Consider the following 23,683-nt stretch of genomic DNA (forward strand, 5'->3'; position numbering starts at 1 on the left):
TGAATTCTCAAGTTGTTTTTGATGTGCTGTTCTCGGCGACCTTTCAAGAGAAGATGAAATAGAACGGTCCCTCATATTCAGCTCTGCCAGTATCTCTCATAGCGAGGCTGTTGTTGTTACCAGAAAAGCTAATTTAGGGTAGCGGCTGTTTGGTGAAAGCCCGTTTGGCAGATGAGTCACAGCAGGATGACATCATGCCCTCTTTTGTCCCTGGGTACCATGCCAACCTGTTGCAAAGTGAACAGGTTGACCAAGTGTCTGTCCACTGGTAAGACTTGGAATGGCTGTGTACGATGCAGTCACACTGCTAGTCATTTAACAATTGATTGATTGATTGATACTTTTATTAGTAGATTGCACAGTTCAGTACATATTCCGTACAATTGACCACTAAATGGTAACACCCCAATAAGTTTTTCAACTTGTTTAAGTCGGGGTCCACGTTAATCAATTCATGGTACAAATATATACTATCAACATAATACAGTCATCACACAAGTTAATCATCATAGTATGTACATTGAATTATTTACATTATTTACAATCTGGGGGGTGAGATGAGGAGCTTTGGTTGATATCAGAACTTCAGTCATCAACAATTGCATCAACAGAGAAATGTGGACATTGAAACAGTGTAGGTCTTATTTAGTAGGATATGTACAGCCAGCAGAGTTCAGATAGCATAAGAACAAGTATATACATTAGAAGTACATTTGAGTTGTTTATAATCCGGGGAGATGGGATGTGAATGGAGGAGGGTATTAGTAAAGTGTTGAAGTTGCCTGGAGGTGTTGTTTTAGAGCGCTTTTGAAGGAATATAGAGATGCACTTACTTTTATACCTGTTGGGAGTGCATTCCACATTGATGTGGCATAGAAAGAGAGTGAGTTAAGACCTTTGTTAGATCGAAATCTGGGTTTGTGGAGCTCCCCCTGGTGTTGTGGCGGTCATTTACGTTAAGGAAGTAGTTTGACATGTACTTCGGTATCAAGGAGGTGTAGCGGATTTTATAGACCAGGCTCAGTGCAAGTTGTTTTACTCTGTCCTCCACCCTGAGCCAGCCCACTTTGGAGAAGTGGGTTGGATTGAGGTGTGATCTGGGGTGGAGGTCTAAAAGTAACCGGATTAGCTTATTCTGGGATGTTTGGAGTCTAGATTTGAGGGTTTTGGAGGTGCTGGGGTACCAGGAGGTGCAAGCGTAATCGAAGAAGGGTTGAATGAGAGTTCCCGCTAGAATCCTCAAGGTGCTTTTGTTGACCAGAGAGGAGATTCTGTAGAGGAATCACGTTCTTTGGTTGACCTTTTTGATCACCTTGGTTGCCATTTTATCACAGGAAGGATTAGCCTCTAGAATGGAACCTAGGTAGGTGATCTCATCCTTCCTGGTGATAACAATGTCACCCACTTTTATAGTGAAGACACTGACCTTCTTAAGTTTGATATGGGACCCAAAAAAGATGGATTCCGTTTTACCTAAGTGTATGTACAAGATGTTTCTGCTGTGTTTCTACCACACTGAGATGTTTCAAAGATCATTTATTGATGAAGAGGTGCCCGTTACGTCCATCACCAGCCAGTTAAGTTAAAGTACCAATGATTGTCACACACACACTAGGTGTGGTGAAATTATTCTCTGCATTTGACTCATCCCCCTTGATCACCACCTGGGAGGTGAGGGGAGCTGTGGGCAGCAGCGATGGCTGCGCCTGGGAATCATTTTTGGTGATTTATACCCCAATTCCAAGTCTTGATGCGGAGTGCCAAGCAGGGAGGTAATGGCTCCCATTTTTATAGTCTTTGGTATGACTCGGCCGGGGTTTGAACTCACGACCTACCCATCTCAGGGCGGACACTTTAACCCAGGGGTGCCCACACTTTTTCTGCAGGCGAGCTACTTTTCAATTGACCAACTCGAGGGGATCTACCTCATTTATATATATCATTTATATTTATTTATTTATGAAAGACATTTTTGTAAACAAGTTAAATATGTTTAATGATAATACAAGCATGCGTAACACATATAGATATCTTTCTTTCACAAAGACAAGAATATAAGTTGGTGTATTACCTGATTCTGATGACTTGCATTGATTGGAATCAGACAGTAATGATGATAACGCCCACATTTTCAAATGGAGGAGAAAAAAAAGTTGTCCTTTCTGTACAATACCACATGAAAGTGGTTGGTTTTTGGCATCTAATTCATCCAGCTTCCATACACTTTACAAGAAAAACATTGGCGGCAAATTCCGTAGCTTGCTTGATTGACATTCACGGCACCCGAGGGTCTTGTGAGATGACGCTGGCTGCTGCCAGTTCATTATTATGAAAAAATGACAGAGAGGAAGGCGAGAAACACTTTTTATTTCAACAGACTTTCGCGCCGTCCCTACCGTCAAAACTCTAAAGGCCGACAGCACATTTCCTATCTTCACAATAAAAGCTCTGCTTCATGCTGCCTGCACTAACAAAATAAGAGTCTCGGAAAGCTGGCGTGCATAAGTGATGTGCACTCCAGCTTTCTGAGGGATCGCTTGTGCACGCCAGTTTTCCGAGACTCTGTATTTTGTTAGCGCAGGCAGCATGAAGCAGGGCTTTTATTGTGAAGATAGGAAATGTGCAGTCGGCCTTTAGAGTTTTGACGGAAGGTACGGCGCGAGAGTCTGTTGAAATAAAAAGTGTTTCTCGCCTTCCTCTCGGTCATTTTTCATAATAATGATCTTGCAGCAGCCAGCGTCATCTCACAAGACCCTCCGGTACCGTGAATGTCATTTAAGTGACGTCTTGGTGAAGATTGATGATCACTCATTTTTAGGTCTATTTTTTTTTAAAAGCCTGGCTGGAGATCGACTGACACACCCCCCGCGGTCGACTGGTAGCTCGCGATCGACGTAATGGGCACCCCTGTTCTAACCACTAGGCCAGTGGTTCTCAAATGGGGGTACGCGTACCCCTGGGGGTACTTAACGGTATGGCAAGGGGTCATGAGATTTTTTTAAAATATTCTAAAAATAGCAACAATTCAAATATCCTTTATAAATGTATTTATTGAATGATACCTCAACAAAATATGAATGTAAGTTCATAAACTGTGAAAAGAAATGCAACAATGCAATAGTCAGTGTTGACAGCTTGATTTTTTTGTGGACATGTTCCATAAATATTGATGCTAAAGATTTATTTTTTTGTGAAGAAATGTTTAGAATGAAGTTGATGAATACACCTCTATTACAATCCCCAAAGAGGGCACTTTAAGTTGATGATTACTTCTATGTGTAGAAATATTTATTTATAATTGAATCACTTGTTTATTTTTCAAAAAGTTTTTAGTTATTTTTAGACCTTTTTGTCCAAATAGTTGAAGAAAGACCACTACAAATGAGCAATATTTTGCACTGTTATACAATTTAATAAATCAGAAACTGATGACATAGTGCTGTATTTTACTTCTTTATCTCTTTTTTTTCAACCAAAAATGCTTTGCTCTGATTAGATAGATAAATAGATAGATAGATAGATAGATAGATAGATAGATAGATAGATAGATAGTACTTTATTGATTCCTTCAGGAGAGTTCCTTCAGGAAAATTAAAATTCCAGCAGCAGTGTACAGAGTTGAGATCAATTTAAAGAAAAAAGTAAAAAGTAAATAATGGGGGTTTAAAAGGAAACAAAATAGAGAAATATTACAAAAAGAATAAAAACAATGGGAATAGGAGGGTACTTGAATCAAAAAAATGTTCACGGGGGCACATCACTGAAAAAAGGTTGAGAACCACGGCAGTAGCATATAGCAGTTAGCAGTTAGCATTCCATGACCCACAATGCACTTCTGCCATGACCCTCCCCCGCCAAATTCTTATTGGTTGACGTGTGTGTGACGATTCCTGACATTTTCTTTGTCTCTTCCGCAAAATGAGATAAATGTATTTGATATTTTACGGTAATCTCTTAATTTCACACATAAGTCGCTCCGGAGTATATGAAAAAAACTGCAGTTTATGGTCCGGAAAATACGGTACTTGTCGTGTTAAGTAATGTCTGCTAAGATTAATCTGAGAGCCAGATGCAAACATCAAAAGAGCCACATCTGGCTCTAAAGCCGGAGGTTCCCTACCCCTGCTCTATAGCATCATAAACAAATAAAAGCTAATAAATGAAATAGCTCTCTCTCGAAACGTCCGTCGCCTTCTTCAACGTGACGAATTACGCGTCAAAACCGGCGTGTACAGTCTATCATCGGCGACGGCACGCTGGAAAGGTACTCTTCCAGATGAAATATGTACAAATCAACGCAGTCTGCCTCCAAGAAGCACTGCAGGTCTGCCATGTCACGGAGCGCCCCAACACATTCCACAAAGGGGAGGTCATAATTGCTCCAAGAAAGGCACTTCCTGTTTTGACTTTTCTTGTCTCCCTTGTACGCTGGCTTTATTTCAAACCGTGCAAAGTATTCCACACAGCAAGTGTCCGTAAGTAATATGTATAATCAATCCCAGCTAGGTCACACACAGATAGACCAACAATCATTAACAATCACACCTAAGGACAGAATGAACGTGTTTTTGGACAGAAAAGCCGCTCACACCCACAGGAAATACACGTTTCAATGTTCAATGTCATATATCCTCACTTACTAGATAGACTGTTGTTCATCATGTCGTCTGTAAATACAGGTCACGGATTCTTGTGTGCGGATCAAAGACTAATGACAAGAGACACTTTGCGCCCTCGTCAGCGTTGTCCTGGCTTCCTGGTGTGACGTGTGTCAAAACAGGTAAGACTAAAACTATTTGTCTCTGCACACAACTATCTTACCTACTGTTCCCACACAAATATACTCCCTTCTTTTTGTTCATTGAACAAACATGATATAAATGTAATTAATGTCTGACCAACAAAATATAAGTGCGTAGAAATAGAATATAATAGAATAGAAAGTACTTTATTGATCCCTGGGGGAAATTTTGCATCACAGTTCGCTCACAATAGACAATAAACACTTAGGTATTTTTTACAAGTGAGTAACATAAATACAGTCTATTACACTGCATTATTCACACGTGAATACCATAAATACAGTCTATTCTACAGCATTATTCACATGTGAATAACAAATACAGTCTATTCTACATCATTTTTCACATGTGAGTAATATAAATACAGTCTATTATACAGCATTATTCACATGTGAGTAATATAAATACAGTCTATTATACAGCATTATTCACATGTGAATAATATAAATACAGTCTATTATACAGCATTATTCGCATATGAATAGTATAAATACATTCTATTATACAGCATTATTCACATGTGAATCAATCAATCAATCAATCAATGTTTACTTATATAGCCCTGAATCAATGACAAATAGTCTATTAAACAGCATTATTCACATGTGAATAATATAAATACAGTCTATTATACAGCATTATTTGCATGAGTAATATAAATACAGTCTATTATACAGCATTATTCGCATGTGAGTAATATAAATACAGTCTTATACAGCATTATTCGCAAATGAATAGTATAAATACATTCTATTATACAGCATTATTCACATGTGAATGACAAATAGTCTATTAAACAGCATTATTCACATGTGAATAATATAAATACAGTCTATTATACAGCATTATTCGCATGTGAGTAATATAAATACAGTCTATTATACGGCATTATTCACATGTGAATAATATAAATACAGTCTATTATACAGCATTATTCACATGTGAATGACAACTAGTCTATTAAACAGCATTATTCACATGTGAATAATATAAATAAAGTCTATTATACAGCATTATTCGCATGTGAGTAATATAAATACAGTCTATTATACAGCATTATTCGCATATGAATAGTATAAATACATTCTATTATACAGCATTATTCACATGTGAATGACAAATAGTTTATTAAACAGCATTATTCACATGTGAATAGTATAAATACAGTCTATTATACAGCATTATTCACATGTGAATAATATAAATACAGTCTATTATACAGCATTATTGACATGTGAATAATAAAAAAATACAGTACTAACATCATTATTTACATATTAACATAGTCCATAATAGACTATTTATGTTAATCATATGTAAATAATGATGTATAATAGACTATTTTTATTATTCGCATGTGAATAATAAATACATTCTATTATATAGCATTATTCACATGTCAATAATATAAATACAGTCATATATACAGCATTAGTCACATGTGAATAACAAATACAGTCTATTGTACAACATTATCCACATGTGCATAAAATAAATACAGTCTATTATACAGCATTCTTCACATGTGAATGACAACTAGTCTATTAAACAGCATTATTCACATGTGAATAATATAAATAAAGTCTATTATACAGCATTATTCGCATGTGAGTAATATAAATACAGTCTATTATACAGCATTATTCGCATATGAATAGTATAAATACATTCTATTATACAGCATTATTCACATGTGAATGACAAATAGTTTATTAAACAGCATTATTCACATGTGAATAGTATAAATACAGTCTATTATACAGCATTATTCACATGTGAATAATATAAATACAGTCTATTATACAGCATTATTGACATGTGAATAATAAAAAAATACAGTACTAACATCATTATTTACATATTAACATAGTCCATAATAGACTATTTATGTTAATCATATGTAAATAATGATGTATAATAGACTATTTTTATTATTCGCATGTGAATAATAAATACATTCTATTATATAGCATTATTCACATGTCAATAATATAAATACAGTCATATATACAGCATTAGTCACATGTGAATAACAAATACAGTCTATTGTACAACATTATCCACATGTGCATAAAATAAATACAGTCTATTATACAGCATTCTTCACATGTGAATGACAACTAGTCTATTAAACAGCATTATTCACATGTGAATAATATAAATAAAGTCTATTATACAGCATTATTCGCATGTGAGTAATATAAATACAGTCTATTATACAGCATTATTCGCATATGAATAGTATAAATACATTCTATTATACAGCATTATTCACATGTGAATGACAAATAGTTTATTAAACAGCATTATTCACATGTGAATAGTATAAATACAGTCTATTATACAGCATTATTCACATGTGAATAATATAAATACAGTCTATTATACAGCATTATTGACATGTGAATAATAAAAAAATACAGTACTAACATCATTATTTACATATTAACATAGTCCATAATAGACTATTTATGTTAATCATATGTAAATAATGATGTATAATAGACTATTTTTATTATTCGCATGTGAATAATAAATACATTCTATTATATCGCATTATTCACATGTCAATAATATAAATACAGTCATATATACAGCATTAGTCACATGTGAATAACAAATACAGTCTATTGTACAACATTTTTCACAGGTTTAAATGTAATGCACAATTGGCAACTGATCCTTTGATCAAAAGACGTTTGAAAGGTTAAAAAAAAAACATGACATGTTTGGTATTTTTGTTTAGGGCTGGAGTTAAGAGAGAGATTTGGTCAAAGAAAGTAAAAAACAAACATCTAAGTAATGTTTGGCTTTGGGGTGTTGCATGTCTCAAATTCCAAGCTGCTGTTTGGAGGCATTTAAAAGAAAAATGCACTTTGTGACTTCAATGATAAATATGGCAGTGCCATGTTGGCATTTTTTTCCATAACTTGAGTTGATTTATTTTGGAAAACCTTGTTACATTGTTTAATGCATCCAGCGGGGCATCACAACAAAATGAGGCATCATAATGTGTTCATTCTATGACTGTATATATCGGTATTGGTTGATATCGGAACTGGTAATTAGGAGTTGGACAATATCGGCAAAAAACCCATATCGGACATCTCTAATTTATGTATTTTATTATTTTTATTAATAAACACATTATTATCAATACAGTTATGCAGAACCTGTTGACTATTATTTAAAGTCACTGCATTGCATCAATTCACGTTTATATAATAACTTTACTTATCTTGCTATCTACTTAACGTTGTTTATGTGTGAGGTAATACTTAACGTTTAATATATTTATTGTGGTCACTATGACCTGCTTGTATCGATGAGCCCTAAATAATCATTGTCTTTACTTTGATTTATTATTTCTTCCTTTTTTCAATGTCCCTGAGAGTGTTTTAGTTATCCTTTCCTCTCGTCGTTGAGCTACTGTGTTAAACTATTTCCCCTGTGGATCAAAAAAGTCTCAATACTTCTATTTAGTGAGTAGGGCGGTGAATGCTGCTCTTCTTATCTACTGACTTGTAAGTCATAACAAAAGCATTAGTAAGGGTTTGCGTGTACAAAAGAAAAATGCAGTCGTTTCTGTTATTGCCAACATACGCCAGCTTTGGTCTTGTTTCCATTGCAAAGTCTGGAGAACAAACTGGATTTAACTTCCGAGTTATCCTGCAAGTAACCATGAAATGCCTCAATCAGATAAAGTCGTCTCTCATCCACACAGACTTTCATCAACAGTGTGTGTGTGCTTTTTGTATTTCTACCCTTCTCGAGACAGCAACAAGGAAAAGTAGCTTCCATATGAGGAGGTGTGAACAAGTTAGGATCGAAATCATGGTCTTAATACGGAAAAACATTGCATCTATTAGAGAATGTCTCATTTGCACCCCTGGTGGTGAAATATATCACAATTAAGCTGCTCAGTGGCCTATAGTGGTTAGAGTGTCCGCCCTGAGATGGGTAGGTCGTGAGTTCAAACCCCGGCCGAGTCACACCAAAGACTAAAAATTAGGGATGCACCGATTAATCGGTAACCGAATATATTCGGCCGAATATGGCTAAAAAAGCCACATTCGGCCTTCGGTGGAATGAGTTAAAAACAACGCCGAATAGTGGCGTGTGACGCAATTTTTTGACGCGGTGACGTTGGGATATGTTGTGTACCTGTATAAGTGTATGAGGTTACAAGCACACACTTATTGAGATTTAGTGGGGCCTCTGTTTACATTATTAGCCTGTTGTGTAGGCTACCTGTATAAGTGTATGAGGTTACATGCACACACTTATTTGAGATTTACTTGAGCCTTCTGTTTACATTATTAGCATATCTACTGTGGCTAAGCAGACTTTTGCCAAAAGGACAATAATTCATTTGTTGTGGGTTTATCCACTTTAATGCATTTTTTTTTTTTTTGGAATGCATGTTTTGTTTGAAGGCCTAATATAAATGAAAAACGTTGTGCTTTTTTTGAAAAGCAAAGGCTACTGGAATATTAAAAAAAATGTCAATATTCAATGAAAAATTACTTTATTTGAAAAACATGTCTAAATATTTATTCTAGGCTATTTATGCAATATTAAAAAAATTATGAAAAACTGCATTCATTATTCGCTATTCGGCCAAGCGTTTAATTTTTCTTCGGCTTCGGCCACAAATTTTCATTTCGGTGCATCCCTACTAAAAATGGTAGCCATTACCTCCCTGCTTGGCACTCAGCATTAAGGGTTGAAATTGGCGGTTGAATCACCCAAAAATTATTCCCAGGCGCGGCCACCGCTGCTGCCCACTGCTCCCCTCACCTCCCAGGGGGTGAACAAGGATGGTGGGTCAATACTTTAACTTTAATTAGTATGGTCCCAAAAAGGAGGGATTTTTCAAATTGACTGTGCATCGCTTTTTAAAAGTGTTCCCCCTCTGGCAAACATATGAAATAACAAGTGTGTGTAAGCATTTGAAGTGCTCCCCCTCTGGTCAATATATGTAAGAAATTGAAATGTGCCCCATTTGGGCAAAATTAATTTAAAAAATAACTACCGTATTTTACGGATTATAAATCGCTGTGGCCGAAAATGCATAATAAAGAAGGAAAAAAAAACATATACAAGTCGCACTGGAGTATAAGTCGCATTTTTGGGGGAAATGTATTTGATAAAATCCAACATCAAGAATAGACATTTGAAAGGCAATTTAAAATAAAGAATAGTGAACAACAGGCTGAATGAGTGTAGGTTATATGAGGCATAAATAACCAACTGCTATGTTAACCTAACATATTATGGTAAGAGTCATTCAAATAACTATAACATATAGAACATGCTACACTTTACCAAACTATCTCTCACTCCTAATCCATAAATCCCATGAAATCTTCTTCCTCGATGTTGCTTCTAAACAACTCTGCCAACTCCAAAGATATGCGCCGCTTCCTCTTGTCCTTTTCTTCTGCATATTTCACTACGTCCAGCTTGTAATCTGCAGTACATGATTTCCTTTTTGCTGCCATTTTTATTCAGCCCTTCTAAGTTTTTATAAGTTATCGCCAACAATGAAATGATCCATTTTAATAGCTACGGCAGTAGCATATAGCAGTTAGCATGCCATGACCCACAATGCACTTCCGCCATGACCCTCCCCCGGCGAATTCTTATTGGTTGACGTGTGTGTGACGATTGCTGACATTTTCTTCGTCTCTTCCGCGAATGAAATAAATATTATTATTTGATATTTTACGCTAATGTGTTAATAATTTCACACAAAAATCACCCCGGAGTATATGTCGCACCCCCAGCCAAACTATGAAAAAAACTGCGACTTATAGTCCGAAAAATACAGTATGTACTGTACATAGAGACATACTGTAATAACGAAGTAAATAATGAAGACTAAATCAATCAATCAATGTTTACTCATATAGCCCTAAATCACTAGTGTTTCAAAGGGCTGCACAAAAAGTCTAGCAGCCGCATTTTGTACCAACTGTAATCTTTTAATGCTAGACATGGGGAGACCCGAAAATAATACGTTACAGTAGTCGAGGCGAGACGTAACAAACGCATGGTTAATGATCTTAGCGTCTTTAGTGGACAGAATGGAGCGAATTTTAGCGATATTACGGAGATGGAAGAAGGCCGTTATAGTAACGCTTTTAATGTGTGCCTCAAAGGAGAGAGTTGGGTCAAAGATAATACCCAGATTCTTTACCTGTCGCCTTGTTTAATTGTTTGGTTGTCAAATGTTAGAGTTGTATTATTAAATAGAGGTCGGTGTCTAGCAGGACCGACAATCAGCATTTCCGTTTTTTTGGCGTTGAGTTGCAAAAAGTTAGCGGACATCCATTGTTTAATTTCATTAAGACACGCTTCCAGCTGACTACAGTCCGGCGTGTTGGTCAGCTTTAGGGGCATGTAGAGTTGGGTGTCATCAGCATAACAGTGAAAGCTAAAACCGTATTTGCGTATGATGTCACCTAGCGGCAGCATGTAGATGCTGAAGAGTGCAGGGCCAAGGACCGAACCCTGGGGAACTCCACACGTTACCTTAACGTAGTCCGAGGTCACATTGTTATGGGAGACACACTGCATCCTATCAGTAAGATAAGAGTTAAACCAAGACAGGGCTAAGTCTGACATACCAATTCGTGTTTTGATACGTTCTAATAAAATATTATGATCGACGGTATCGAAAGCAGCGCTAAGATCGAGGAGCAGCAACATAGATGACGCATCAGAATCCATCGTCAGCAATAGATCATTAGTCATTTTTGCGAGGGCTGTCTCCGTGGAGTGATTTGCCCTGAAACCGGATTGAAAGGTTTCACATAGATTGTTAGACGCTAAGTGTTCATTTAACTGCTCCGCAAAAATTTTTTCGAGGATTTTTGAAATAAAGGGAAGGTGAGACACCGGTCGGTAGTTTACCATGAGGTCAGGATCGAGGTTAGGTCTTTTAAGAAGAGGATGAATAACCGCTTTTTTGAATGCTAGGGGAACAGTGCCCGAGGAGAGTGATAAGTTTATAATATTTAGCACTGATGGACCTAATAATACAAAGAGCTCCTTGATCAGTTTCCCAGGAAGAGGGTCAAGTAAACATGTTGTTTGTTTTATTCCATTTACACGTAACAATTCCTCTAATGTTATTTCCTCAAAACAAGAGAAACTATTTTGGAGGGCAGTATCCGCCGTATATACAATCGTGTCAGTGTTAATAGAATCCAGTTGTAGCTGGGACGCATTGTCTTTAATCTCCTTTCTAATGACTTCAATTTTCTTACTAAAGAATTGCATAAAGTCATCAGCTGAGTGGGTGGGGCTACTGGAAGGAGTCCCTTGTTGGGTTAGCGATGCTACTGTACTAAACAAAAATTTAGGATCGTTTTTATTACGGTGGATGAGATTTGAGTAATATTTAGCTTTAGCTAAGGTAAGCATGCGTTTATAAGTTATTAAACCATCACTCCATGCTTGATGGTGCACCTCAAGTTTAGTCGTGCGCCATTTGCGTTCCAGCTTTCTACATAATAATTTCTGAGCTCTAGTTTCTTCTGTAAACCACGGGGTACGCTTTTTTGGAGCCTTTTTTAAATCACAATTACAAATAAAATTAACTAAAAGCTAACCTTTTTTATATTTGCATAGTATGTATATATTATTAATATTGTAAATACAAATCTGTATCTCCTTTCCTCTCCTGCTTGCTTCTTCGTTTTGTCTTGTCTTAACTTTCTTGTTGCCTCTTTTTGCACTGCTCTCCAAATCTAAACATTGGAACTATTTAACTGGCCTCAACAAAATTGACAAGAACTTGGGTTTGAGGGAACCTGCTGTCGTGACGAAGCGGTTGTTGCTGGACACACGACGGACTCTTGGGAGAAGAAGGAGGCCCGCGTGCCTGACGACCTTTTCTGTCGATATCCACCTATTCGGAATTATGACAACAGGACATCTGCTGATTGGAGCAAGCATTGCACTGTTTTGTCGACAAATTGGAAGTTGCTGGCAGTCTTCAAAGTACCCCAAAGCTGCCACAAATGGAGGATGCGGGAAGAACTGTGGATTACATCGGACTTGTCTACCCGGCAGTTTTTGAGGACCAGTCATAGACAATTTTAGAGTGAAAAGCAAATTTTATTTTCACTCGCATACAAATCATTTTAACTTGGATTGTTTCCCTGGCTTTGAGACTCTCCCGAAGACACAACAAACTCCCTTTTTGTCTCTCATGGACACATCTGTTGTTGTGGACTTTGGACTAGCGACGGCAAATACATCAAGGCCACGGAACAGAGACACACTATGGGCTTATACACACACACACACGCATCCACAAAAAATATACACCACACATACACCCCCCTGTCCCCCAATCCAACGCCCTCGACGCAAATCCCGTAGGGGTGATGAATGGATGGCCAGCGCCTGAGAGCTGCGACCTACCACCATGACCTTGAACTACCTTCCCTCTGTTGCTAGATATCTGGAGATGTATGTTGTAATATGTACTTGTGATTTGCTATGGAGGTTTTTTCTCACTCCGAACTGGGCTCCCTTAGGTAACCCAGTCTGGATTGTATTTTTTTACTCATCCTTCCCCAGCGTTGACCTTTTTCCCATCTTTTACGGGACCCATCAGTCTTCCTGTTCTGTAACCCTGTACACTGTTTGTTTGTCTAATCTTAAACAGGTTTGTGCTGAAAACAAAGTTTTGTTGTACTTGCTCAGTAATGAGCTACCTACCTACCTATATATCGAGGAAAGTTGGTCCTAAAGAGGCAGGCATTTTTCTCAGGTCTCAAGAAGGTCAGAAATACAAGGATGTGTGTGTGTGGTCGCTCCAATGTAAACAGTCCAATGTGAGATCCTCTAATTGAGTTATTTGCTGTGGTCTAACTAGAACAATGGAAGACTGTTTTCAGAACACAGTAGACATCAATAAATGAATTTGGCATCCAAAACTTTTTTAGAACACCTCATTTGTAGCAGGAAGTAAGTACATCCAAACAATTGAGCGGCACTAAAAATGTAACCACTTTTGCACTTCCGATCCGATACGGATATTGTTTTTGCACTTCCGATCCGATACCGGCCGTTACTGGCCTATCCGAGCATGTATTAAAGTTTAAAGTTATTTAGCCTACTTAGTTGTCAGATTCATACTGAAAATAATTTTAGTACTCTTGATAACAACTGGCTTCACGGTGGCAGAGGGGTTAGTGCGTCTGCCTCACAATACGGAGGTCCTGCAGTCCTGGGTTCAATTCCAGGCTGAGGATCTTTCTGTGTGGAGTTTGCATGTTCTCCCCGTGAATGCGTGGGTTCCCTCCGGGTACTCCGGCTTCCTCCCACCTCCAAAGACATGCACCTGGGGATAGGTTGATTGGCAACACTAAATTGGCCCTAGTGTGTGAATGTTGTCTGTCTGTGTTGGCCCTGCGATGAGGTGGCGACTTGTCCAGGGTGTACCCCGCCTTCCGCCCGATTGTAGCTGAGATAGGCGCCAGCGCCCCCCGCGACCCCGAAAGGGAATTAGCGGTAGGAAATGGATGGATGGATGGATTGATAACAACTAGCCAGCTGAATTAGGTGAGTTTGAATAATACACAATAGTTGGTATTCAAGGATAAACACAAAATATCAAAAATTATACATAACAGAAATGGCATCATTAAACAGTAAAAAAGTGAACAGTATAAAGTGCAAATAATGCTGTAAACATTATTTAAAAAAGCAAAACACACAAACAACCTGAGTGGGATAAAGTGTCTATAACTCAGCATCAATACTTGCTCTTGAACAAGTGTAAACTTAAAACAAACACTTTTTATTTCAACACTCTCGCGCCGTACCTGCTGTCAAAACCCTAAAGACAGACTGCACAGTTGGTTTCTTCACAATAAAAGCCCTGCTTCATCCTGCCTGCGCTAACAAAATAAGATTCTCTGAAAGCTAGCGTGCACAAGTTAGCAAGCTACAGAGTTGGCCGTCAATGTATTTCTTGCAAAATGTTTAAAAAAAAAAAAAAGGAGTATGGAAGCTGGACAAATAAGACGCCAACAACTAACCACTTTCATGTGGTATTGGACAGAGAGGAGGACTTTTTTCTCCTCCATTCTAAAATGTGGACGTTATCAGAACTACTGTCTGATTCCAAACAATGCAAGCCATCAGAATCAGGTAATACACCAACTTATATTCTTGTCTTCATGAAACAAAAGAAATCATTAAACACATTTAACGAGTTAACAAAAACGTCTCTTTCATAAACATCCATCTTCTTCCACTTATCCGTGGTCGGGTCGCAGGAGTAGCAGCCTAAGCAGGGAAACCCAGACTTCCCTCTCCCCAGCCACTTCGTCTAGCTCTTCCGGGGGGATCCCAAGGCGTTCCTAGGCCAACCGGGAGACATAGTCTTCCCAACGTGTCCTGGGTCTTCCCCATGGCCTCCTACCGGTTGGACGTGCCCTAAATACCTCCTTCGGGAGGCGTTCGGGTGGCATCCTGACCAGATGCCCGAACCACCTCACCTGGCTCCTCTCGATGTGGAGGAGCAGCGGCTTTACTTTGAGTTCCTCCCGGATTGCAGAGCTTCTCACCCTATCTCTAAGGGAGAGACCCGCCACACGGCGGAGGAAACTCATTTGGGCCGCTTGTACCCGTGATCTTATCTTTTCAGTCATGACCCAAAGCTCATGACCATAGGTGAAGATGGGAACGTAGATTGACCGGTAAATTGAGAGCTTTGCCTTCCGGCTCAGCTCCTTCTTCACCACAACGGATCGGTACAACGTCCGCATTACTGAAGACGCCGCACCGATCCGCCTGTCGATCTCACAATCCACTCTTCCCCCACTCGTGAACAAGACTCCGAGGTACTTGAACTCCTCCACTTGGGGCAGGGTCTCCTCCCTAACCCGGAGATGGCACTCCACCCTTTTTCGGGAGAGAACCATGGACTCGGATTTGGAGGTGCTGATTCTCATTCCGGCCGCTTCACACTCGGCTGCGAACCGATCCAGTGAGAGCTGAAGGTCAGATGAAGCCATCAGGACCACATCATCTGCAAAAAGCAGAGACCTAATCCTGCGGTCACCAAACCGGAACCCCTCAACGCCTTGACTGCGTCTAGAAATTCTGTCCATAAAAGTTATGAACAGAATGGGTGACAAAGGACAGCCTTGGCGGAGTCCAACCCTCACTGGAAATGTGTCCAATGCGAATTGTCACTGATTCTTTCATAAATAATTAAATATTGGCTGCTGCTGCAAGATCATTATTATGAAAATATGACCGAGAGGAAGGCGAGAAACACTTTTTATTTCAACAGACTCTCGCGCCGTACCTTCCGTCAAAACTCTAAAGGCCGACTGCACATTTCCTATCTTCACAATAAAAGCCCTGCTTCATGCTGCCTGCGCTAACAAAATACAGAGTCTCAGAAAACTGGCGTGCACAAGCGATCCCTCAGAAAGCTGGCGTGCACATCACTTGTGCACGCCAGCTTTCCGAGACCCTTATTTTGTTAGCGCAGGCAGCATGAAGCAGGGCTTTTATTGTGAAGATAGGAAATGTGCAGTCGGCCTTTAAAGTTTTGACGGAAGGGACGGCGCGAAAGTCTGTTGAAATAAAAAGTGTTTCTCGCCTTCCTCCCTGTCATTTTTTCATAATAATGAACTGGCAGCAGCCAGCGTCATCTCACAAGACCCTCGGGTGCCGTGAATGTCAATCAAGCAAGCTACGGAATTTGCCGCCAATGTTTTTCTTGTAAAGTGTATGGAAGCTGGATGAATTAGATGCCAAAAAACAACCACTTTCATGTGGTATTGTACAGAAAGGACAACTTTTTTTCTCCTCCATTTGAAAATGTGGGCGTTATCATCATTACTGTCTGATTCCAATCAATGCAAGTCATCAGAATCAGGTAATACACCAACTTATATTCTTGTCTTTGTGAAAGAAAGACATCTATATGTGTTACACATGCTTGTATTATCATTAAACACATTTAACTTGTTTACAAAAATGTCTCTTTCATAAATAAATACATATAAATGATATATATAAATGAGGTAGATCCCCTCGAGTTAGTCAATTGAAAAGTAGCTCGCCTGCAGAAAAAGTGTGGGCACCCCTGTCGTAAATGAAGTAGATCGGAATGTATCGTTCTAAAAAAAAAAAAAAAACGTCCCTAAATCGTATCGGCAACCACAAATTGTGAATCGAATCTCTTGTTAGAAGAAATCCTAATATAAATATTACACATGAGTGACAGTTTGTCTTGTGTTTGTTTTCCTCCATGTTCGAGCCCAACACGCCCATACACGCACCGATATGACTTAAAACACTTTCCTGTCGTCACTTGCCGGGACTTGAGGTCAAAATGGCAGGAATTCCCAACGCAAGAGCGAGTTCAATGTTTGAAAAAAAAAAAAAAAGGGCTTTTCGGAATTCCTGTGTGTAATTTAGCGGAGCCGGAAGTAAACACGCCTCTGTGTCGGCCAATTTACACCGACTTCACACATTATTGGTACTATTGTGATGTTTTACAGAGGAGAAAAGGCGTCTTTTCTCACCTGGGGTTTAGGTAGGAATAGGTGCGAGCTCCTCGAGTCCGGTCCGAGCGGCGTTAATGCGGGAAGGAAGGCAAGACGATCCCACTGAAAAAGTTTCTAGACTCAGCCTCCTGTCAGGCCCCGCCCCTTTTCCCCTCCCCGTCCAATGGGGAGGCAGCACCGCTACTTTATCAGTTCCCGCCCCTTTTGTCCCGCCCTGTCCAATGGGGAGGCAGCTCCGTGTTGTGGGCGGACCCTTGGCGCGGGGCTTGTGTCTCCATACAAGGCGAAGGAATGCAGGCTGCAGGCATGTTTGCAGGCACAATGACAGAACAACCACCGGCTGCCTTATTTAGAGAAAAAGGACCTAAATGTTTAGAGGGAGCCGCAGCTATGGCGGAGGACATATGGCAGCAGCATCACTTTGTAGACCAGGAGCTTCCTTAAATAGGCGTCGCCATCACTGGGACAATAAAGTCATGCCTGGACTGATTGATGCTGAGGCGGCAATATCTCCTCTGGGCTTTCCACGACTTTAGCCAGCATTTAATTAGGTTGAAGCACAGGTATCGAACTCAAGGTCCTGGCTCCAGATGTAGCCCGCCACATCATTTTTACCTGGCCCGCAAACACTTAAATCAATCCATCAATGTTTACTTATATAGCCCTAAATCACAAGTGTCTCAAAGGGCTGCACAAGCCACAACAACATCCTGGGCTCAGATACCACATCAGGGCAAGGAAAAACTCAACCCAATGGGATGACAATGAGAAACCTTGGAGGGGACCGCAGATGTGGGGACCCCCCACTGGATGACCGGTGCAATGGTACGTCGAGTGGATCCAGCATAATATTACGAGAGTCCAGTCCATAGTGGATCTAACATAATAGTGAGAGTCCAGTCCATAGTGGATCTAACATAATAGTGAGAGTCCAGTCCATAGTGGATCTAACATAATAGTGTGAGAGTCCAGTCCATAGTGGATCTAACATAATAGTGAGAGTCCAGTCCATAGTGCATCTAACATAATAGTGAGAGTCCAGTCCATAGTGGATCTAACATAATAGTGAGAGTCCAGTCCATAGTGGATCTAACATAATAGTGGGAGAGTCCAGTCCATAGTGGATCCAACATAATAGTGAGAGTCCAGTCCATAGTGCATCTAACATAATAGTGAGAGTCCAGTCCAGAGTGGATCTAACATAATAGTGAGAGTCCAGTCCATAGTGGATCTAGCATAATAGTGAGAGTCCAGTCCATAGTGGATCTAACATAATAGTGAGAGTCCAGTCCATAGTGGATCTAACATAATAGTGAGAGTCCAGTCCATAGTGGATCTAACATAATAGTGAGAGTCCAGTCCATAGTGGATCTAACATAATATTGTGAGAGTCCAGTCCATAGTGGATCTAACATATTAGTGAGAGTCCAGTCCATAGTGGATCCAACATAATAGTGAGAGTCCAGTCCATAGTGGATCTAACATAATAGTGAGAGTCCAGTCCATAGTGGATATAACATAATAGTGAGAGTCCAGTCCATAGTGGATCTAACATAATAGTGTGAGAGTCCAGGCCATAGTGGATCTAACATAATAGTGTGAGAGTCCAGTCCATAGTGGATCTAACATAATAGTGTGAGAGTCCAGTCCATAGTGGATCTAACATAATAGTGTGAGAGTCCAGTTTATAGTGGATCTAGCATAATATTGTGAGAGTCCGGTCCATAGTAGGCAGCATGGTGGAACAGGGGTTAGTGCATGTGCCTCACAATACGAAGGTCCTGAGTAGTCCTGAGTTCAATCCCGGGCTCAGGATCTTTCTGTGTGGAGTTTGCATGTTCTCCCCGTGAATGCGTGGGTTCCCTCCGGGTACTCCGGCTTCCTCCCACCTCCAAAGACATGCACCTGCGGATAGGCCCCTCCCACCTCCAAAGACATGCACCTGCGGATAGGCCCCTCCCACCTCCAAAGACATGCACCTGGGGATAGGTTGATTGTCAACACTAAATGGTCCCTAGTGTGTGAATGTTGTCTGTCTGGTATGTGTTTTGGCACTGCGATGAGGAGGCGACTTGTCCAGGGTTCCGCCTGAATGCAGCTGAGATAGGCTACAGCACGCCCCAGCGGCCCCAAAAGGGACAAGCGGTAGAAAATGGATGGATGGATTGCAGGGATGTCATAGTGGTTTTCACTACATTATTCACAGTTATCACAGTGAATAATGTATGAGTTTGGGTAGGATAGGATAGGTCTTTGTTGTCATGGCAACAGCGTTGTGTTGCCACGAGGCACCCCGTAAAAGATGGGAAAAAGGTCAACGCTGACGAAGGATGAGTAAAAAAATACAATCTAGACGGGGCTCCTAAAGGGGAAAAAAACCTCCATAGCAAAGCACATATACCAGGGGTGTCAAAGTCAAAAACAGAGTGGGCCAAAATTTAAAACTGAACAAAGCCGTCGGCCAAAGTTGAACAAATGAACCTTTTACTAGAGACCCAAACAAGTTTTGCATTGAATATTGAACAAGCAAGGCTTATATAACTTTATAGTGACATGCAAAATCCAGTTTCAAATAATAATATTAATTAAAGCTGCAAGCAGCGTTGGTCGGGTCCGCCTTTGGCTGCTGCCCCCGAGACCCACGGCTGGATAAGCGTTAGAAGACGCCTTGGAGCCACTATTTTGAGAATCTAATGCATTGTGAAAGTAATGCAGTTGTTGTATTGAAGTGAAAATATCAAACTCCCTGTTGATTTTTGCTAAAGCATGTTAATTATTAAAATGTAGGTCTAAGTGAGACCTACATAGTGTTTTTTGTTTCATGTCTTTCTGACATTCCTACCGGAAGTTACAAGCAGTTTTGTCTGTGTTTTCTTCCTAGGAGCAGTTTGTCCGTGTTGTATGCCTAGGGGGGCGGTAGAGCACAATTTTGAGTTTTGAGGTTTTTTAATCAGATCGCAATTTTTGCCAGACCTGATGTGTGTGTCAAGTTTGGTGAGTTTAGAAGCATTTTAAGGGGGTCAAATAACAGCTCAAAGAGGCAAAAATGACATTTTTTATGAGACTTTGCACAGGGGTTCTTTGAAGGCGCGTAAAATCAAAACCTGAGAACTTATCAAAACTCTGTTCTATACTTTTAATCAGAAGGGTTCAATCTCTCTCCTGTGCGAGTTTATCAAAACTCAAAATTGCGCTCTACCGCCCCCCTAGGAATACAACACGGACAAACTGCTCCTAGGAAGAAAACACAGACAAAACTGCTTGTAACTTCCGGTAGGAATGTCAGAGAGACATGAAACACAAAACACTATGTAGGTCTTACTTAGACCTACATTTTAATAATCAACATACTTTAGCAAAAATCAACAGGAAGTTTGATATTTTCACTTCAATACAACAACTGCATTACTTTCACAATGCATTAGATTCTCAAAATAGTGGCTCCAAGGCGTTTTCTAACGCTTATCCGGCCGTGGGTCTCGGGGGCAGCAGCCAAAGGCGGACCCGACCAACGCTGCTTGCATCTTTAATTATGCTTGTTCTTATTTTTACTGAAGTTATGAAGAGGAGGATTAAAACAGAAACAGTACACCGTGGTAACAAGACAACCTGCTTCACAGAACATTTAATATGAGGGTGAAAACTGTTTAGGGCAGTTTATGGTGTTACAAGCTGCAGGATAATTTTTGAAAATTAGTTAAATGCTCACAAGGAAACTTGTAAAAATGACCCCGTGACAAATTTTTTGCAATATGTTTCTGCCATTAAATGGTGAGTTAATGATTATTTGGAAAAAAAAGAACTTCCTTAAAGTAAACATGAAATATCTTGTCTTTGCAGTCTATTCAATTGATTATAAGTTGTAAAGGATTTGGAAATTATTTTACGCTGTTTTTATTTTCCATTTACACTACGTGACAACTTCACTGCTTTTGGGATTTGGATATTATTAATTATTAGTTAGAACATTTCAGCATGTATACTCATTACATACCAATGTTTTTACTATTTTTCTTACACTATTTACTGATGTTTTTCCCACATAAGAGTAGAGTAAAATAATGATAATAATACTTCATAACCTAGTGTGTCAACACTTCTGCCTTTACGAAAATATTAATGTTCAGTCACACATTGTTTTTTATGGTTGTTATTATTTTTTTCTAAAAAAAAAAAGTGTTTTAATTAACTAACTAGCTAAACTTTGTTTATATTTTTAGTATATTTTTTTTATTTTTTTTCTGAGCTCTTAATATTTTTCAAATGATTTCATTAGTTAATTAACTATATATTTATATATATATATATATATATATATATTTTTTTTTTTTCAGAACTTGTAATATTTTACATCAGGAGTGTCTGAACTGTTCCACCAAGAGTCTATTAAGGAGGGGCTATTTGATATATATTTTTGTACCTTTAGAAAAATGCTAAAAACAGATAATATATTCTTTAAAGACGAAACTTTGTGTTATATGTGACTTGGTATATTATTACTATAATTACTTCAAAATGTTTGGCTTTTTTGCTCTTTTTTCCTACATTGACATTTATTTATTGTTAAAAAATGCCAAAAAAGATAGTGTCAATTTTGTATTATAAGTATAAGTTGACTAAGTATACTATTAATTATTAGTTAGAACATTTCCGCATTTACTCCTTACATATTTTACTCTTTTATTATTCACAGTTTTTCCCCCATGTAAGAGTAGAATAAAATAATTAAAGCTGCAAGCAGCGTTGGTCGGGTCCGCCTTTGGCTGCTGCCCCCGAGACCCACGGCAGGATAAGCGGTAGAAGACGCCTTGGTGCCACTATTTTGAGAATCTAATGCATTGTGAAAGTAATGCAGTTGTTGTATTGAAGTGAAAATATCAAACTTCCTGTTGATTTCCTGTTAATTATTAAAATGTAGGTCTAAATGAGACCTACATAGTGGTTTTTGTTTCATGTCTCTACGACATTGCTACCGGAAGTTACAAGCAGTTTTGTCTGTGTTTTCTTCCTAGGAGCAGTTTGTCTGTGTTGTATTCCTAGGGGGCGCTAGAGCACAATTCTGAGTTTTGGGGTTTGGTTTTTTTATTAGCTCGCAATTGTTGCCAGTCCTGATGTGTGTGCCAAGTTTGGTGGAGTCCTTTGCCATGGGCCAAGGACCCTATACTTCCTGTTGATTTTTTCTGCAGGCTGTCAATTATTAAAATGTAGGTCTAAGTGAGACCTACATAGAAGTTTTTGTTTCATGTCTTTGCAGCATTCCTACTGGAAGTTACAAGCAATTTTGTTTGTGTTTTCTTCCTAGGAGCAGTTTTTTCTGTGTTTTATTCAAAAATTGCGCTAGAGCGCATTTTTTGATTTTGGGGTTTGTTTTTTTCATTAGATCGCAATTTTTGCCAGTACTGATGTGTGTGCCAAGTTTGGTGAGTTTTGAAGCATTTTAAGGGGGTCAAATTACAGCGCAAAGAGGCAAAAATTAAATTTTTTGCAAACATTTTATTTTGAAGGGGTTTTTGCCAACTTCCTGTAGATTTTTGATGAAAGAAGTGAGTATGAAAATTGGGTCTGAGTCAGACCAACATAGGAGTTTTTGTTTCATGTCGCTATGACATTCCTAACAGAAGTTACATGCAGTTTTGTCTGTAATTTTTTCCTAGGGGGCGCTAGAGCGCAATTTTAATTTTGGGGGATTGGTTGCTTAATATGTTGGGAAGGTTTGCTATGACGTGTGTGTCAAATTTGGTGAATTTTGAAGCATGTTAAGGGGGTCAAATTACAGCGCGTAGGTGCGGAATAATAATAAAACACAGCAGTTTCAATAGGGTCCTTGTAATATTTTACATCAGGGGTGTCTGAACTTTTCCACCAAGAGTCTAGTAAGGAGGGGCTATTTGATATATATTTTTGTACCTTTAGAAAAATGCTAAAAACAGATATTAATATATCCTTTAAAGACGAAACTTTGTGTTATATGTGACTTGGTATATTATTACTATAATTAGTTCAAAATGTTCGGCTTTTTTGCTCTTTTTTCCTACATTGACATTTATTTGTTTTTAAAAAATGCCAAAAAAGATAGTGTGTCAGTATAAGTTGACTAAGTATACTATTAATTATTAGTTCGAACATTTCCGCATTAACTCCTTACATATTTTACTCTTTTATTATTCACTGTTTTCCCCCCATGTAAGAGTAGAATAAAATAATAATAATAATAATAATATGGTTGTTTAGCTGCATAACATAGTCTGTCAACAGTTCTGCCTGAACAAAAATATTAATGTTCAGTTAAACATTTAACAGTGTTTTTTTTATGCTAGTCATAATTTTTCT

General features: G+C 38.9%; 2 protein-coding genes across 3 annotated transcripts in view; one reads left to right on the forward strand and one right to left on the reverse strand.

The window, feature by feature from the left end:
• Positions 1 to 17,508, reverse strand: part of myl9b (myosin, light chain 9b, regulatory) — a 27,486-nt gene extending 9,978 nt beyond the window's left edge. Inside the window, exon 1 of one of the 2 annotated variants that reach the window (XM_061875421.1) lies at positions 17,372 to 17,508. Coding sequence is in view for 1 of the 2 variants with exons in the window: in XM_061875420.1 (XP_061731404.1) it covers positions 4,641 to 4,662 (22 nt within the window). In the remaining variant the exon portion in view is untranslated. Of the gene's footprint in view, positions 1 to 4,640; positions 4,795 to 17,371 lie in introns of those variants that run through there. The other variant, XM_061875420.1, reaches the window with a different exon arrangement.
• Positions 4,675 to 23,683, forward strand: part of zgc:123305 — a 92,117-nt gene continuing 73,108 nt past the window's right edge. Inside the window, exon 1 of the mRNA XM_061875418.1 lies at positions 4,675 to 4,780. The gene's annotated coding sequence lies outside the window, so the exon portion shown is untranslated. The remainder of the gene's footprint in view (positions 4,781 to 23,683) is intronic.

Source organism: Nerophis ophidion, linkage group LG16 (genome assembly GCF_033978795.1).
Source record: "Nerophis ophidion isolate RoL-2023_Sa linkage group LG16, RoL_Noph_v1.0, whole genome shotgun sequence".
NCBI lineage: Eukaryota > Metazoa > Chordata > Actinopteri > Syngnathiformes > Syngnathidae > Nerophis > Nerophis ophidion.